Source organism: Garra rufa, chromosome 2, assembly GCF_049309525.1.
Source record: "Garra rufa chromosome 2, GarRuf1.0, whole genome shotgun sequence".
Taxonomy (NCBI): domain Eukaryota; kingdom Metazoa; phylum Chordata; class Actinopteri; order Cypriniformes; family Cyprinidae; genus Garra; species Garra rufa.
The window spans coordinates 29,421,884-29,437,500 of record NC_133362.1 but is presented as its reverse complement, the minus strand read 5'-3'; the positions used below and the strand labels follow the sequence as shown (position 1 = coordinate 29,437,500).

The window sequence follows — 15,617 nt, the reverse complement described above, 5'->3', positions numbered from 1 at the left end:
GACTTTCTTTCTTCTGCAGAACACAGAAGAATATATTTTGATGAATGTTGGTAACCAAACCATTTTGGCTATCATTGATTTCTGTATGGATAAAAACAAGCAAAATGGCTTATTTCTTTAAATTGGAAAAGTATTTGTGCACCAAATATAGGACGTTGGCTGAAAAAAAGGTAAATGGAAAAAAAACTTATATTTTAAGAGGTAAATATATCATTTTTGATGACAATTGGGGACCTTTCAAATTATTCTTAAACGTGGTGGAGTTGGAAAGGTGTTAAAAGAAGACTAAGAAAAGAGGTGATACTGTATATTATTAATGTAAATCACTGAGATGCTTTTTTCCCTTTCTTTTTTCTTTTTTATCAATGTTTTTGTTCTTGTTCTCTGTGTTACATGGGAATTTACAGTTGACATTAAAAGTTTACAACTTGCAGAATCTGCAAAATGTTAATTATTTTACCAAAATAGGAGGGATCATACAAAATGCATGTTATTTCTTATTTAGTACTGACTTGAATAAGATATTTGGTCACACTTTATATTAGGTGGCCTTAACTATTATGTACTAGCATCAAAAAATAAGTACAATGTACTTAATGTGGTCATATTGCATTGCAAAACACTTTTGCTTCTGTTAAGGTGGGATATGGGATAGGGGCAGGTTTGGGGTATGGGTAGGTTTAAGGGTGGGTTAGGGTGTCAACAGTGGTAATTACAGAAATTAATTTATGAATGTAATTACATATAGGTTTTTAAAAAAAGATAAGTACAATGTAAAAACATGTATGTACACAATAAGTACATTGTACTAAATGATTAATTGAAATGTAAGTACATAGTAGTTAAGGCCACCTAATGTAAAGTGGGACCAGATATTTTACATAAAATACGTTTACAAATAGTCCACAAGAGAAAATAATAGTTAGTCCTATATAATAGCCCCGTTCAAAAGATTGATTTTTAGTACTTGATTTTTAGTACTGTGTTGTTACTTGAATGATCCACAGCTGTGTTTTTTTTGTTTGTTTAGTGAAAGTTGTTTATGAGTCCCATGTTTGTTCTGAACAGTTAAAATACCCGCTGTTCTTTAGAAAAATCCTTCAGGTCCCACAAATTCCTTGGTTTTTAAGCATTTTTGTGTATTTGAACCCTTTCCAATTATGACTGTATGATTTTGAGATCCATCTTTTTACACAAAGAACGACTGAGGGACCCATATGCAACTATTACAGAAGGTTCAAATGCTCACTGATGCTCCAGAAGGAAAAATGATGCATTAAGAGCCAGGGGGTGAAAACTTTTGAAAAGAATGAAAATGTGTACATTTTTCTTATTTTTTTTTTTTATTTAGTACTGCATTTTACAGCTACAGAAGATACTTACACGTTTCCCAGAAGACAAAATAAGTTAAATATACTCTGATCTTCAAATTCACAAAGGTTTCACCCCCTAAACAGCATATGCTGGTTAGGTAGATTTTGATGCTGGGATGCTGGTTTAAGCTGGTTCTTTCCTGGTTTATGCTGGTACTTGACCAGCAACATGACTAGCTAAGGACCAGCATAAACCAGCTAAAGACCAGTATAAACCAGCAAATGACCAGCATAAACCAGTTAAAACCAGCATCAAAACTTACCTAACCAGCATATGCGTTTGTTTTTTAAAAAGGGGAATCAAGTTTTTTATAAATCAGCTATTATTTTCTATTTTGGACTTTATGTAAATGTGAATATCTTGTTCAGGTCACTACTAAAAGAAATAACATGCATTTAGTATGATCCATAACATTTAGCAGATTCTGCAAGGTGTATGTAAACTTTTACCTTTAACTGTAATTATGCACAAGTACATGCAATGTGTAACAAGGGCACTGTTTTTCTGGACCTGTGTGCTCACTCAATCAAATGGATTAAAGCCACTTTTGGTGTTGCTAGTGGTACAGATATTACACTCTTTATCTTTGAACTCCAAAACTAACTTGGAAATGTTATGACATTTGTTATTATGAACATAGTGTTTGCCCTACAACTGAACCCAGTGCTACCACCAGTGACTTTATGAATGCTACGGAACACTTCTTGAAGCGTAGACAAAGCACAAAGTTGTGGTAGAAGTTAATTTGAGGTTTCTTTCTCGCATTCGTTCCTTTTCGCACTCAAAGACGGTTTACTTAAAAGTTGTCGGCTGCACAAAGAAAGCTTTTGTATCCGTTTCTTCTAGAACGTCGCTCTCTTCTGTGCTTGCAGATGGAAGACATTAAAAAAAGAGACACTTGCCCAGTTTTTTCCCCCTTTGCTTTTATGTTTACTGTCTCTTTGCTTGGCCTAATGGTGAAACCTGTCTCTAAAAGCTCTCTTACCCTTAAACGCAAGGATCTCTTACTTGCGCACACACACACACACACACACACACACACACACACACACACACACACATACACACAAGACTGACTGTGCGTTCCTCACTCTCTGGCTTTTGATTGGCAAAGTAAGTGAAAGGAGCTGCACAATGCATCAAACAATGCTTCGCTTACGGGGCTCGGGGTGTTTGACAGAGTGTAGAGAGGAGTGCTGAGTGGATGCAGAGTGACAGAGAGTGCTTATTCTCACACACACACACACACACACACACACACACACACACACACACACACACACACACACACAAACACAAACACAATGAGGTCGAAGCAGAGATGACACAAGATAGAAAGCGCAAGAGAGAAGTAGTGAAAGAATTTAGGAACCCATTGTGCCTTTTTTGAAGGTAGAACTTTAGAAAAGAGTTTAAGAAAGTATATTGTATTTATTTGTGCCATTAAATAATTATGAATGAACGAGCTGATTCTTTTTAGTAAATCAAAACCATAAAAATAAATAAATAATAAAAAAATTACATTACATTTAAATAACTGTACATTAATGTACTGATTTTCATTAGTAAATCAAAAATATTTATTTTTAAAACAACTTTCGCATAGGGTATGTGACATTTCGAGCACGCAGTCTCTACAACTTTCGCATAGGGAATGTGACGTTGCGAGCACGCAGGCTCTTCATCAGACCGGTCTGATGAAGAGCCTACGTGCTCGAAACGTCACATACCATACTTTATTTTGTACTTGTTGCTTTTTAGTCGAGCACCCATTTGAGACTGATGTGCGTGCTTTTGTTTAATGTCTCTTCATTAGTAAATCAAAACCATATAGCAACTTTTATGAGCTTGTTGTTGTTAGATAATCAAAAACATTTAGCGTAATTTTGTAGTCTGATTCCAGAAAGAATGACTCTTTTTAGTGAATCAAAAACATTCATCCATGTGTAGTCTGATTCATAAACGAATGACTCTTAAGAGCTGGTTCATTTTAGTAAATCAAAATCATTCAGCAATGCCTGTTTAGTCTGATTTGGTGCATTAAAATAATATAATAATAATAATAATAATAATAATAATAATGATAAAAAGTAAAATAAATTTATAATAACTATGATTGAAATAAATGGTTATTTTTAGTAAATCAAAACCATTTAGCAAGGTCTGTTTAGCCTGGTTCACAAATGAACAGGTTGTATGAGCTGGTTGTTTTTAGAGGATCAGAAACATTTAGCATAATCTGTGTAGTCTGATTCTTAAACAAATGACTCTTAAGAGCTAGTTCTTTTTAGTAAATCAAAATCATACAGCAAGGCTGGTTTGCAGGCCAATGAGCAACTTATGTGAGCGAGTTGTTTTTAGAGGATTACAGTAAAACAATTAGCATGGCAACTGTACTTCGATTCTTGAACAAGTATACTTTTTTTTTTTTTAATGAATCAAAAACATATAGTACGAGCCTGTCACAAGGAGAGTCAGAGACGTGCGGATCTATTTGCAGCATTTATTTGATACAAAACAAACACAAAGGGGCAGGCAGAAATCGTGGTCAAACACAGGCAGAAGGTCGGGGCTGGCAGCAAGAATCAAACACGGGGGGGAGTCCAGGAATCAAAAACACAGGAAATCAAACACGGGAATAAACGCTCGGAAATAATGACCAGAAGGAACAATAAGACTTCGCAGAGTGGCTGTTGCTGCGTCCCAATTCGCCTACTTATACTACGCCCTAAAAGTATGTACTCTTTTTGTGAAGAAAAAGTACATACTTTTGAGTATGTAGCAGAATAGTAGGCGAGCTTTGGGACATACTACTTCCTCATAACTGCTTTTTTAACGGACGCTCTGTTGCTTAGTTACCTGAATCCTGTCACTGTTTAAACTGCCCTGTCAATCATCACAGTTAACATTATCTACATTTCGTTTAATTTAATTTCCTATCGTAATAGAGAGAAATGAAGAGGCACGTTCTTTCATGAGTCTTTCATGCCGAGAACTCTGCTCATGTTTGCATAATTATGCATTTAAACGTTAATGACCAAACCTATCTTTATAAAAGTTCATAATGTTGCTGCACATGAAATATAACGAGGATAACATTTAAAATATATATTTTTTATCAGGTTACACACTGATTATTTATCACTCAAATCCCTTTCTCTACCTGTCCGTTGGTCGCGCATATCCTCCATGTTTGTAGTTTTTTAACACTTTTTATGCGTGTTTGTAGTTCTAATCGAATCCTCGTTCACCGCGCAATGTGTTGTGGGCAATATTAGCCGTTAGAGTGTGCATTGATCCGCACTTCGAATTCTGAAGTCAAGTAGTAGACCATCCGGGAATCTTTGGAATACTTTTTTGAACATACTACGATTTGGGACATACTAATTCTATTTTCGAATACTATTTAGGACGGATAGTATGCGAATTGGGACGCAGCATGTGTGTGTGTGAAGCTTAAATGCAGTCAGTGTGATGAGGTGCAGCTGTGAGCAGTAATCAGTAAAGTGAGAGCAGGTGAATGCAGTGATTAGTGCAGTGGCTAGTGGGGAATGAAGTCCATGAAGTGTGGTGCAAGAGTTCATGATGACAGGATAGACCAGATACGTGACAGAGCCGTGTAGTCTGATTCAAGAACAGATGATTGTTGGGAGCCAGTTGTTCTTAGTGAATCAAAACCATACAATACAGTGCAATCTGGTTCATTAATGGATGTATCTTGTTAACAAATGACTCTTAAGAGCTGGTTCTTTTTAATAAATCAAAATCACACAACAAGGCCTGTTTAGTCTAAAAAACAACTGTAGTCTGATGCTTGAACAAATATACTTATTATTTATGAATCAAAAACATATAGTTTGACCCGCATAGTCTGATTCAAGAATAGATGATTCTTAGGAGCCATTTAGTGTGATTCCAGAAAGAATGACTCTTTTTAGTGAATCAAAAACAGTACAGTATAGCCCTTGTGCAGTCTGATTCATGAACAAATAACTCTTAAGAGCTGGTTCTTTTTAGTAAATCACAATCTTACAGCAAGGCCTGTTTAGTCTTAATAATGAGTGAACAACTCTCATGAGCTCTTATTTAGAGGATTGCTGTAAAACAATTAGGATGACAAGTGCAGTTTGATTCTTGAACAAATACACTTCTTTTTTTAATGAATCAAAAACAAATAGTACGACCCGTGTAGTCTGATTCAAGAATGGATGATTCTTAGAAGGCAGTTATTCTTAGTGAATCAAAACCATACAGTATAGCCCATTTCTGATTTATGAATAAGCAACTTTTATGAGCTGGTTCTTTTTAGAGGATCCAAAAGTAGTCTGATTCCTAAACAAATTATTCAGTGTAGTCGGTTTTGTAACAGAATGGTTATTTTTAGTGAATTAAGAACAGTTACTAAAATAATAAAAACTTAAATCAATGTAAAACCTGGCTGGTTCTTCATGTGACACAATGCAAGTTTTTGTTAGATTGTGTGTGCTCAAGTGCTTATGCATACATGTGTGTGTTTCTGTGTGTGGGTAGATGTCTCTGTGGTGCCATATTACTGATGGCGTCCGTCTGCGTATCTGACCTAGCCTGTGGAGAGCGACCTTCAGACCAACTGTTCCATCCCATAAGCTAAACACTCACGCACACACTGCATTACAATAGCCAATGAGATGTGTGTTTGCCTCTCCCCAGGTTTATTCTGAAGGAAAGCGGTCTGGCAAGATACCTCCACTCCGCTGTGCTGATCAGTGGAGTTCTGCTGGTGTTCGGGGGAAACACTCATAATGACACCTCGCTCAGTAACGGGGCCAAATGCTTCTCCTCTGACTTCCTGTCCTATGACATAGGTATGAACCACCTGTGACTTCCTTTCTCTGATTACACTAGTACTTACACTAGGTGAAGTGTGGATTTACTATAAAAGTGATTCTTCCAGAAGTTCCCAGTTGTGATCTTTGGAAGAATAATAGTAGTTCTATTGTTTGGAATGTTTTGCACTTCACATTTAATGAAGCTTTATAACATACTCTACCACCACACTTTGGATTCATTTACCATACACACTATGATTTATGACTCTTGAATATGAATGGATCCAGTGACGTACTATGAGAAACAGAATGCATGCACACTCAGCGGTACAGTTACTGTAAATTGTTTCGTTCAAGCTGCTGCAGTGTGATATTACTGACAGTTCATTATAGAAAGCTGATAAGCCAGTGGAGATCTACTGGAATGCACAGTTGAGTCATAATAGAATTTCCCACTATATTGCTGACATATGCAAGCGAGACCCATACAGGATGCAGTGACTGCATGTGTGGTGTCTGTAATCGGATCTTTGGTGGTATCCTCATGGAAGACCTCCCAGTGCAGAACCTTTAAATAGTCCGCATACCACCTCATCAGTGCTCTCACTTTTCACTTTTTGGAAGTGAGCATCTGTGGCTCTGTTCCAAAATCTAGTGAACTGCCTATGTAAACAGGATTTTAAGGCATCATATGCTAAAGACATGAAGCTAGTTTGAATCTGTTCAAATCAGTTTGGTGTAATTTAGCTTCCCTCTAAGTTTCCTTCAAATTCTAAGGTCAATTCCAGAATGCATTGTGCAGGTCAAAAAAGCGAACAGAATGTCAATTTTGCAGCACACTTTTTTTGAAACCTAAATGCCAACCTAGGTTTATTGGAAAAAATGGTCTTCTATCTACAGCTACAAATATTTCCTATACTTAAAAATTCACTCCAGCTTCCAGCTGAAATGAAAACTAGTGGTAGTACAACACAGAAAACTGTTATTCCTATCATACAAATTTTTAATTACAGGGACAGATTATTATTTAATAAAAACGTTTGTGTAGTTCCTTATGTTACGATCTTTAAACACTTCTAAAACCATGATTTGAAGACATTTTGACGTTTGCATCACATAGCTAGCTTCATATCCACAGTTTTTCTGATGTAGTAAACTTGCTCAGTAGCTCACCTGGTATAGCATTACATTTGCAATACAGAGCTCTCAGTTGTGAATCGCTTGAAACTAGGGCTGGGCGATATGGCAAAAATTTAATCTCGATAATTTTTTCCCCATATTGAACGATGACGATATATATTTCGATATAAGCTGTTGTTGCCAGCTTTAAAATAGTATCCCAACAATGACTAAAGCCACAAAAATGAAAGGGTTCATTAAATGACATTTAAAGTGTAGTTTATTAACAAAAACAGATTACAGATTTGGCCTTAAAAATTAAAACAACTTACTAAAATAAATTAAAAAAATAAAAGTTGTGACAGAGTATGGTAAATGAGAGTAAATGTACAAAATGTAAACATAAAATTATTGTAAAAACATAATTTGTAACACAATTATTTATTTATTTATTATTATTATTAACACAATTGTTTATTTTCTCTATTATAGGTTGAGCTATTTAAATTAGAGGCAACCACTGCATTTTGAAACAATCTACAGTATAAATAACAAAAAATTACGACACGGTTCTTTCTTAATCGTATTAAGTGCAGACAATTCAGCCATAATCTAAGTAGGCTACTCTCTAAATATTCAAAGTGCAAATAGAGACGGATATTTCAAGCATGATACAGAGCTATATAGACATACACAACCTATCATAGCCTACATACTAATAACAGCCTAGATATGTCATGTAGCCTAGTTTGCGTGCATTGGGGGGATTAAAATTGCTTTTGAATGCGCGTGCGTTTTTTGCTTTCGGTTTCAGTTTTAACAATCGCGCCAAACTCTCAGCTGAGCTAAGAGTCACTTTTCAGGTAGCCAAACCACTTATATAACGGAATTCGTGCTACCTTTTTTGTCGTCAATTTCAACATCTTTGGATAATAACTCGAAGTTAGTTTCACTTTCGTCGCTGCTTCCTCTCTCTTTTTTTTGTCGTCCTGGTGCTTTGCTTCGCAAAGTGCGGTAGGAAATGAACTTTGTACTTTGACGTGCACACGCGCGCTGTACGCTGATTGGCTGTTGTCGCATATTTCTACTGTGTGATTGGCTCTTAGATTAATCCATATCGAGCAAAAAATGTCTAGAGCCTATCATCGTTATTAACATAAATTTTATCGCGATTCGATATGATATCGTTTATCGGCCCAGCCCTACTTGAAACACAAGTCACAGTAAAAGAAATAGAAGACTTAAAGAAGCAAGTTGAAATGCCATGGTTGCTTCAGCAAATGTGTTTCGATGTCTCGTTTGCTTTTTAAACACTATCAGTTAAGTTTAATGTAGGTAGTACATTATCTTCATCAACACAGATAATTAACTTTTAGTGCTATTCACTAGACATTTAACTTCTGAGCTGCCTTAAGCACAACAACTAATGTAATAAAAGGTTGCCAGATTCACATTCTGTTTCAGATAAAACTGAACATGTTTTTAGCATCACTCACTGGACATTTCACTTTGAAAGTGTTGCAAAATGTGTAAGAAGCAGCTTAATATAATTTAGCAGAAATGTCACCATAGGCAAATTTTTCTAATAAGGTTGGGTGACTAAATGCTAAACGACGATGGTGACACTTCATAGACAACCACTGCAAGTATGCAAGATTATTACTACACAATTACACAACAAGTGTGCCATTTTGGACAGAGCCAACATGAAATTGTAATTCATTTTATTTCACAATGTATTAAAGCGGTCATCGGATGCCTATTTTCCACAAGTTCATATGATTCTTTAGGGTCTTAATGAAAAGTCTATCATATACTTTGGTTAAAAATTCTCAATAGTAGTGTAAAAAAAACACCCTTTTACCTTGTCAAAATCAGCTCTGCAAAAAAAATCAACAAATTTTATTGCATGGTCCTTTAAATGCAAATGAGCTCTGCCCCCCCCCCCCATCCCTCTCTGCCTGGGATGATGAGCCGTAATGTTTACTTTAACTGCATTTAGCTGCATTTAGCGGCGAAACTTGCCAACAAGCACATTATTAAGAAAGGCCATTTGCAAAGATGCATAAAAAACCCTTATACTCACTTCTGCTGTGGGTGAAGCTGCATCAGGAATAATTAGCAGGAACATAGACGCATATGTAGATCAGGATCGGCGCTTTCCTTTTAAAAATGAAAGTAGCATTATCCTCTGCATCTTCAGCAGCTCAGATGTCAGGAGTAAATGACTACTGCTATGTTCATTATTAAATCCAACAACAGAACACCTCAATTGCTCAATCTGAGACATTCTTGTTTTCCCCTGCACCTGAGTCCACACAATGGTGATTGGCGTCAGATTTTTTCAACTCGGTGAGGGCGGGTCTAAGGTAAGGCCCAATCAACTATCGTGGGAGCGGCCTCTGTAGGTGAGCCGTCACACAGACAAGAAGCTGGGACCGTCCATGGTCCCTTTGATGCGGTGCAATTGTCCTGTCCCCTTAGCAGAAAAACACCCCCAAAGCATAATGTTTCCACCTCCATGTTTGACGGTGGGGATGGTGTTCTTGGGGCCATAGGCAGCATTCCTCCTCCTCCAAACACAGTGAGTTAAGTTGATGCCAAAAAGCTTGACACTTTCACCCAGTTCTCCTCTGAATCATTCAGATGTTCATTGTGTGAGCCGTCACACAGACAAGAAGCTGGGACCGTCCATGGTCCCTTTGATGCGGTGCAATTGTCCTGTCCCCTTAGCAGAAAAACACCCCCAAAGCATAATGTTTCCACCTCCATGTTTGACGGTGGGGATGGTGTTCTTGGGGTCATAGGCAGCATTCCTCCTCCTCCAAACACAGTGAGTTGAGTTGATGCCAAAAAGCTTGACACTTTCACCCAGTTCTCCTCTGAATTATTTAGATGTTCATTGGCAAACTTCAGACGGGCCTGTACATTTGCTTTCTTGAGCAGGGGGACCTGGCAGGCGCTGCAGGATTTCAGTCCTTCACGGCGTAGTGTGTTACCAATTGTTTTCTTGGTGACTATGATCCCAGAAGCCTTGAGATCATTGACAAGATCCTCCCGTGATGCTCAGGGCTGATTCCACACAGTTTTCATGATCATTAAAACTCCACGAGGTGAGATTGTGCATGGAGCCCCAGACCAAGGGAGATGGACAATTATTTTGTATTTTGTTTCTTCCATTTGCGAATAATCCCACAACTGTTGTCACCTTCTCACCAAGCTTCTTGGCGATGGTCTTGTAGCCCATTGCAGCCTTGTGTAGGTCTACAATCTTGTCCCTGACATCCTTTGACAGCTCTTTAGTCTTGGCCATGGTGGCGAGTTTGGAATCTGGTTGATTGATTGCTTCTGTGGACAGGTGTTTTTTTATAAAGGTAACAAGCTGTTTTTTTGTTGTTGTTATTCTGTCTCTCACGGTTAAAATAAACCTACCATTAAAATTATAGATTGATCATTTCTTTGTCAGTGGGCAAATGTACAAAATCCTCACTGTACAATGCTGATGCATGAAAACCAAAGTATACTTCGGGCTTTAGAAATCAGCTGTCTATGTTGGCTGCATACACAGCAAGGAGGCTCGCTAGGTTTTGGAACAGAGCGTGTGAGTGTGTGTTGCTGCAGTCATGCAGATCATTTGTAAATCTGTAAGCACACACGCAGCTGAGGGGCTGTTAACGTAGGTTTACAGATATCCTCAGCATGACCTTTCTCAAGGCAAGACCTCTGTGATGGATTGCTTCTGAAACCTTTGACCTCTGTGGTATAATGTCTGGCCATAGGCATCTGTCTGAGGGTATCTGGTGGTACAAATTCATTTCTTCACTCACTGGGTGGTGCTGTGTCCCAGAGCTTTTTAAAAAAACTTCTGAAATGATTGTTGCTTGTGGACTTTTCAAGTTCACAAAACTTGCTTCTGCAGAGTCAGGCACTGTAAACGATTCACTTTAAATAATCATTTATAATGGGCTGATATGGAGAACAAAGTGTGCCGGCATGTTTTACATTGCACTTACCTTGAAATATTAATCACCAATTAACATACACAACTTATTTCCTGCAAGCCAATGATGAATTTTATGACTGCTGTTTGATATTTTCTATGGCTTACATTGTCCCAGTGGAGCGTGATGCAAACTCTATAGGTTTACTATGGCCTTTGGCAACTTTGGCTAATGTGGGTTTTTCAATGGTAGACTTTTACGAGGAATATCAGTGAATGATTTAAAGTGTTCCTTTCAGTGCTGACAGTAATATTTAGCCATCATTAAATCCTCATAAAAACCAGCGAATACCAGGAGGCCAGATGGTGTCTGTTCTTTTATGAATATCTTTTTACAGTACCTTAGACAAGGAGGTTGTGGAGCCAAGGGAGGGTGAGAGAAAGAATGAGAGAAAGTTAGAGATTGTCTTCATTCTTAGCGAAAACCTCCCACAGTGTTTGATAATTTAGTAACAGTAGACGCCCTTCTGCAGTATGTTTGCGCAGTATTTTGCAGCTCGAATGAAGGCACTTGCTTGTGGACTCTTTTTGGTTATGTTGTAGTCTTAGGGAGTGGTAGTTTTTGGCTTGAGCCTGGGTTGGCTCTGTGCACTCAAGCCACTTTGTCAGATTGCACAAGTTCGCTTGGACAGCCTTGACTGGCTTTACACATCCTGGTCTGTTCACATATCCATCACTAACACTAAAGCACTGGCCTGAAATCTGCTTCACTCACTTAATTCATTAAAGTAGCAAATTAGGCTATTTTCTAATCACCAGCATGCTTTCTGGAAATGCTCCTGAAATTGCTCATAACTGTTGGGCTTCTGTTCTTCCCGCTGAGGATACAGAGGGCAGCCATTCTAACCTGCTGCAGTGTTATGAAACACAGTGAAGTGAGGAACAAACTCTTTTCTTGACTTTATACCTCATAAAATGCTGTTTGTATTTAAATGACTGTTTATTGGACTGATTATGTTTGCATTGAGTGCAGTGATTATGCTCTTTTAGAATTGCACTTTGCAAACCTGCTTTTTACTGCAGGTACTTTTCTAAATTCTTTACGTTTGAAAAAACCTGTGAAAACCAATTACCTCGAACTTTGAAAGCAAACTAGTTTGTGCACATTTGTTTTGTAGCTTACTTTAACTTTGTATAGGTAACTTATGTGTTTTAGTTGACCATAAAACTTAAAGGAATAATTTGCCTCAAAATTAAAATGTGCTAAAGATGTACACTACCAGTCAAAAGTTTTTAAACGGTAACATTTTATTTTATGTTTTTTATTTAAAGAGATCTCTTCTGCTCACCAATCCTGCATTTATTTGATCCGAAGTACAGTAAAAACTGTACAATTTTGAAATTTCTGCTATTTAAAATAACTGTTTTCTAATTTAATATATTTTAAAATGTAATTTATTTCTGTGATCAAAGCTACATTTTCACATCATTACTCCAGTCTTCAGTGTCACATAATCCTTCAGAAATCATTCTAATATGCTGATTTGCTGTTCAAGAAAGGTTTATTAATATTGTTATCATTATTATTATCAATATTTAAAACAGTTAAGTACATTTTTTCAGGATTCTTTGATGAATAAAAAGATCCAAAGATTAGCATAACATTATACACTATACTATTCAAAAGTTTGGAGTCAGTATATACAGTCAAGCCCGAAATTATTCATACCCCTGGCAAATTCTGACTTAAATTTACTTTTATTCAACCAGCAAGTTTTTTTTTGACCGGAAATGACACAGGCTTCTCCCAAAAGATAATAAGACGATGTACAAGAGGCATCATACCCTTATTCATGCCTTTCTCAATAATCAATAGAAAAGCCTTTATTGGCTATTTTTCACAGTGCGGAACGTCTTGTATTTTTTAATAATACTTTGCACTGTAGCCACTGGAACTTCAAAACATTTAGATATGGTCTTATAGCCCTTTCCTGACTTGTGAGCAGCCACAATACGTAGCCGCAGGTCCTCAGCGAGCTCCTTTGTCCACAAACCAACAGCAGAGAGCTTCTGTTTTTCACCTGTTGAGTTGATTAAAACAGCTGTTCCCAATGAATCAGGGTAATTAAGATGCTTTAGAATAGCTTGGACTATTTGGAATGGTATAGAACTTTGGATTTTCCCATAGACTGTGACAGTTTGCAAAGGGTATGAATAATTTTGGACATGCCACTTTTTGTTTAAATGTAAATAAAAGCTAAGAAATATATTTTTCCACAATGATGCCTCTTGTACATCATCTTATTATCTTTAGGGAGACGCCTGTGTCATTTCCGGTCAAAAAAAACTTGCTGGTTGAATAAAAGTAACTTTAAGTCAGAATTTGCTAGGGATATGAATAATTTCGGGCTTGACTGTATATATATTTTTTAGAAAGAAATGGTAGAAATTAATACTTTTATTTAACAAGGATGCTTTAAATTGATCAAAAGTGATGATAAAGACATTTATAATGTTAAAAAGATTTCTATTTCAGATAAATGCTGAACTTTCTATTTTTTAAAGAAATCTGAAAAATTACACTCAGCTGTTTTCAACATTATAATCATACAAAATGTTTTTTGAGCTGCAAATCAGAATATTAGAATGATTTCTGAAGGATTATGTGACTGGAGTAATTATACTAAAAATTAATATTTGAAATCACAGGAATAAATTGCATTTTAAATATATTCAAATAGAAAACAGTTATTTTAAATCATAAAAAAGAGCAAAAGAGACTTCTTAAAAAAACACATTAAAAACTTTACTGTTCAAAAACGTGAGTTTGTTTCTCTATCGGTACAGAGTAAATTTAGCATGACTTGCTCACCAATGGATCTTCTGCAGTGAATAGGTGCCATTCGAAGGAGAGTAAGCAGCTGATACATCTTGAATGGTCTAATGGAGTACATTTTCATTTTAGGGGGAATTATTTCTTTAAACATTGTTAACTCAGTTTCATTAATTAAGATAAGATTCATTTTAAGATTTAAGAACTCAACAGAGACACAGAATTCAACAAAACAGTTTTCTTTAGAAGTCTACTTGTTTATATATTACTAGAAAAATAAGCGAAAACTAATTTCCTCAATTTACCCAAGTCTGTTTAAAACCTGTAACCACTGGGGCAACACTAAGCCATTTATTTGTTGCATAAAATGTATTTGTTCCATAAAACTCGGGGAAAAAGGCATAAATAAATAAGAACTTAAAGTTTTTATTACTTTTGAAGTGTGTTGTCAAAACAAAAACTTTAAAAAGAGCAAAACTGTAATAAAGAGTGCACATGATGCCAACCCAGAAAATTAAATTCAAAGTCTTCTGTCCCTAAGGCTAAAAAGAAGCATTTTTGTCATCTTCAAATTTAAGATTTGGCTGGCCACACCATAAATAAACCTCTGGCTACATTTACACCTTGTCACTTAATATGTTTTTCACTATTCTGATTTGTTAAAACATTTCCAGTTATGCTTAACCACATAAATGTATCTCCACAAAATGGATATAAATCCGATCTTCAATTCCTGCGCTGTTGTATAAGACTGAAGGGCTTTATTTTGCAATAACAACTGGCTGGATATACATTATCCTGCTTATTACAAGGGCACTTGCCCAAAACTAAATAATTAGACACAAAATATTCATTCGAGTTGAAATATTTGAATGCAAAGCTTCAGTGAAGAAAGCAGTTGCTAGAAAGTGCAAGTTCAAACTAGATGGCATTTCACCACATAAATATGGTGATGGCGATAAAATACATTAATTTAAGATGAGTTTGTCCACATTTTCAGGTAAAAGGGAACTTCAGGTCTTATTTACAACGTAGCTTTTGAGAAAATGCTCTCTGACGGAGTTGAAGTAGTTAAAATGCTAGGTGTTAAAAAAAAAAAAGAATATTCGAATCTCAAATTTTTTAATTGAACGCCAACCCACCAAACAAATATTCAAATAATCGAATATTCTGGTCCAGCCCTAAATATTATATATACAGTGGTTACCGAAAGTATTCAGACCCCCTTAAATGTTTCACTCTTTGTTATATTGCAGCCATTTGCTGAAATCATTTAAGTTCATTTTTTTTCCTCATTAATGTACACACAGCACAGAAAAACACAGAATTGTTTACATTTTTGCAGATTTATTAAAAAAGAAAAACTGAAATATCACATGGTTCTAAGTATTCAGACCCTTTGCTCAGTATTTAGTAGAAGCACCCTTTTGATCTAATACAGCCATGAGTCTTTTTGGGAAAGATGCAACAAGTTTTTCACACCTGGATTTGGGGATCCTCTGCCATTCCTCCTTGCAGATCCTCTCCAGTTCTGTCAGGTTGG

The 15,617-nt window shown here is 36.4% G+C and overlaps 1 protein-coding gene across 1 annotated transcript in view; it reads left to right on the top strand.

Moving 5' to 3' along the window:
- Positions 1-15,617, top strand: part of atrnl1a (attractin-like 1a) — a 326,819-nt gene that overhangs the window by 59,606 nt on the left and 251,596 nt on the right. Inside the window, exon 10 of the mRNA XM_073834640.1 lies at positions 6,064-6,218. Within this exon, the coding sequence (XP_073690741.1) occupies positions 6,064-6,218 (155 nt within the window). The remainder of the gene's footprint in view (positions 1-6,063; positions 6,219-15,617) is intronic.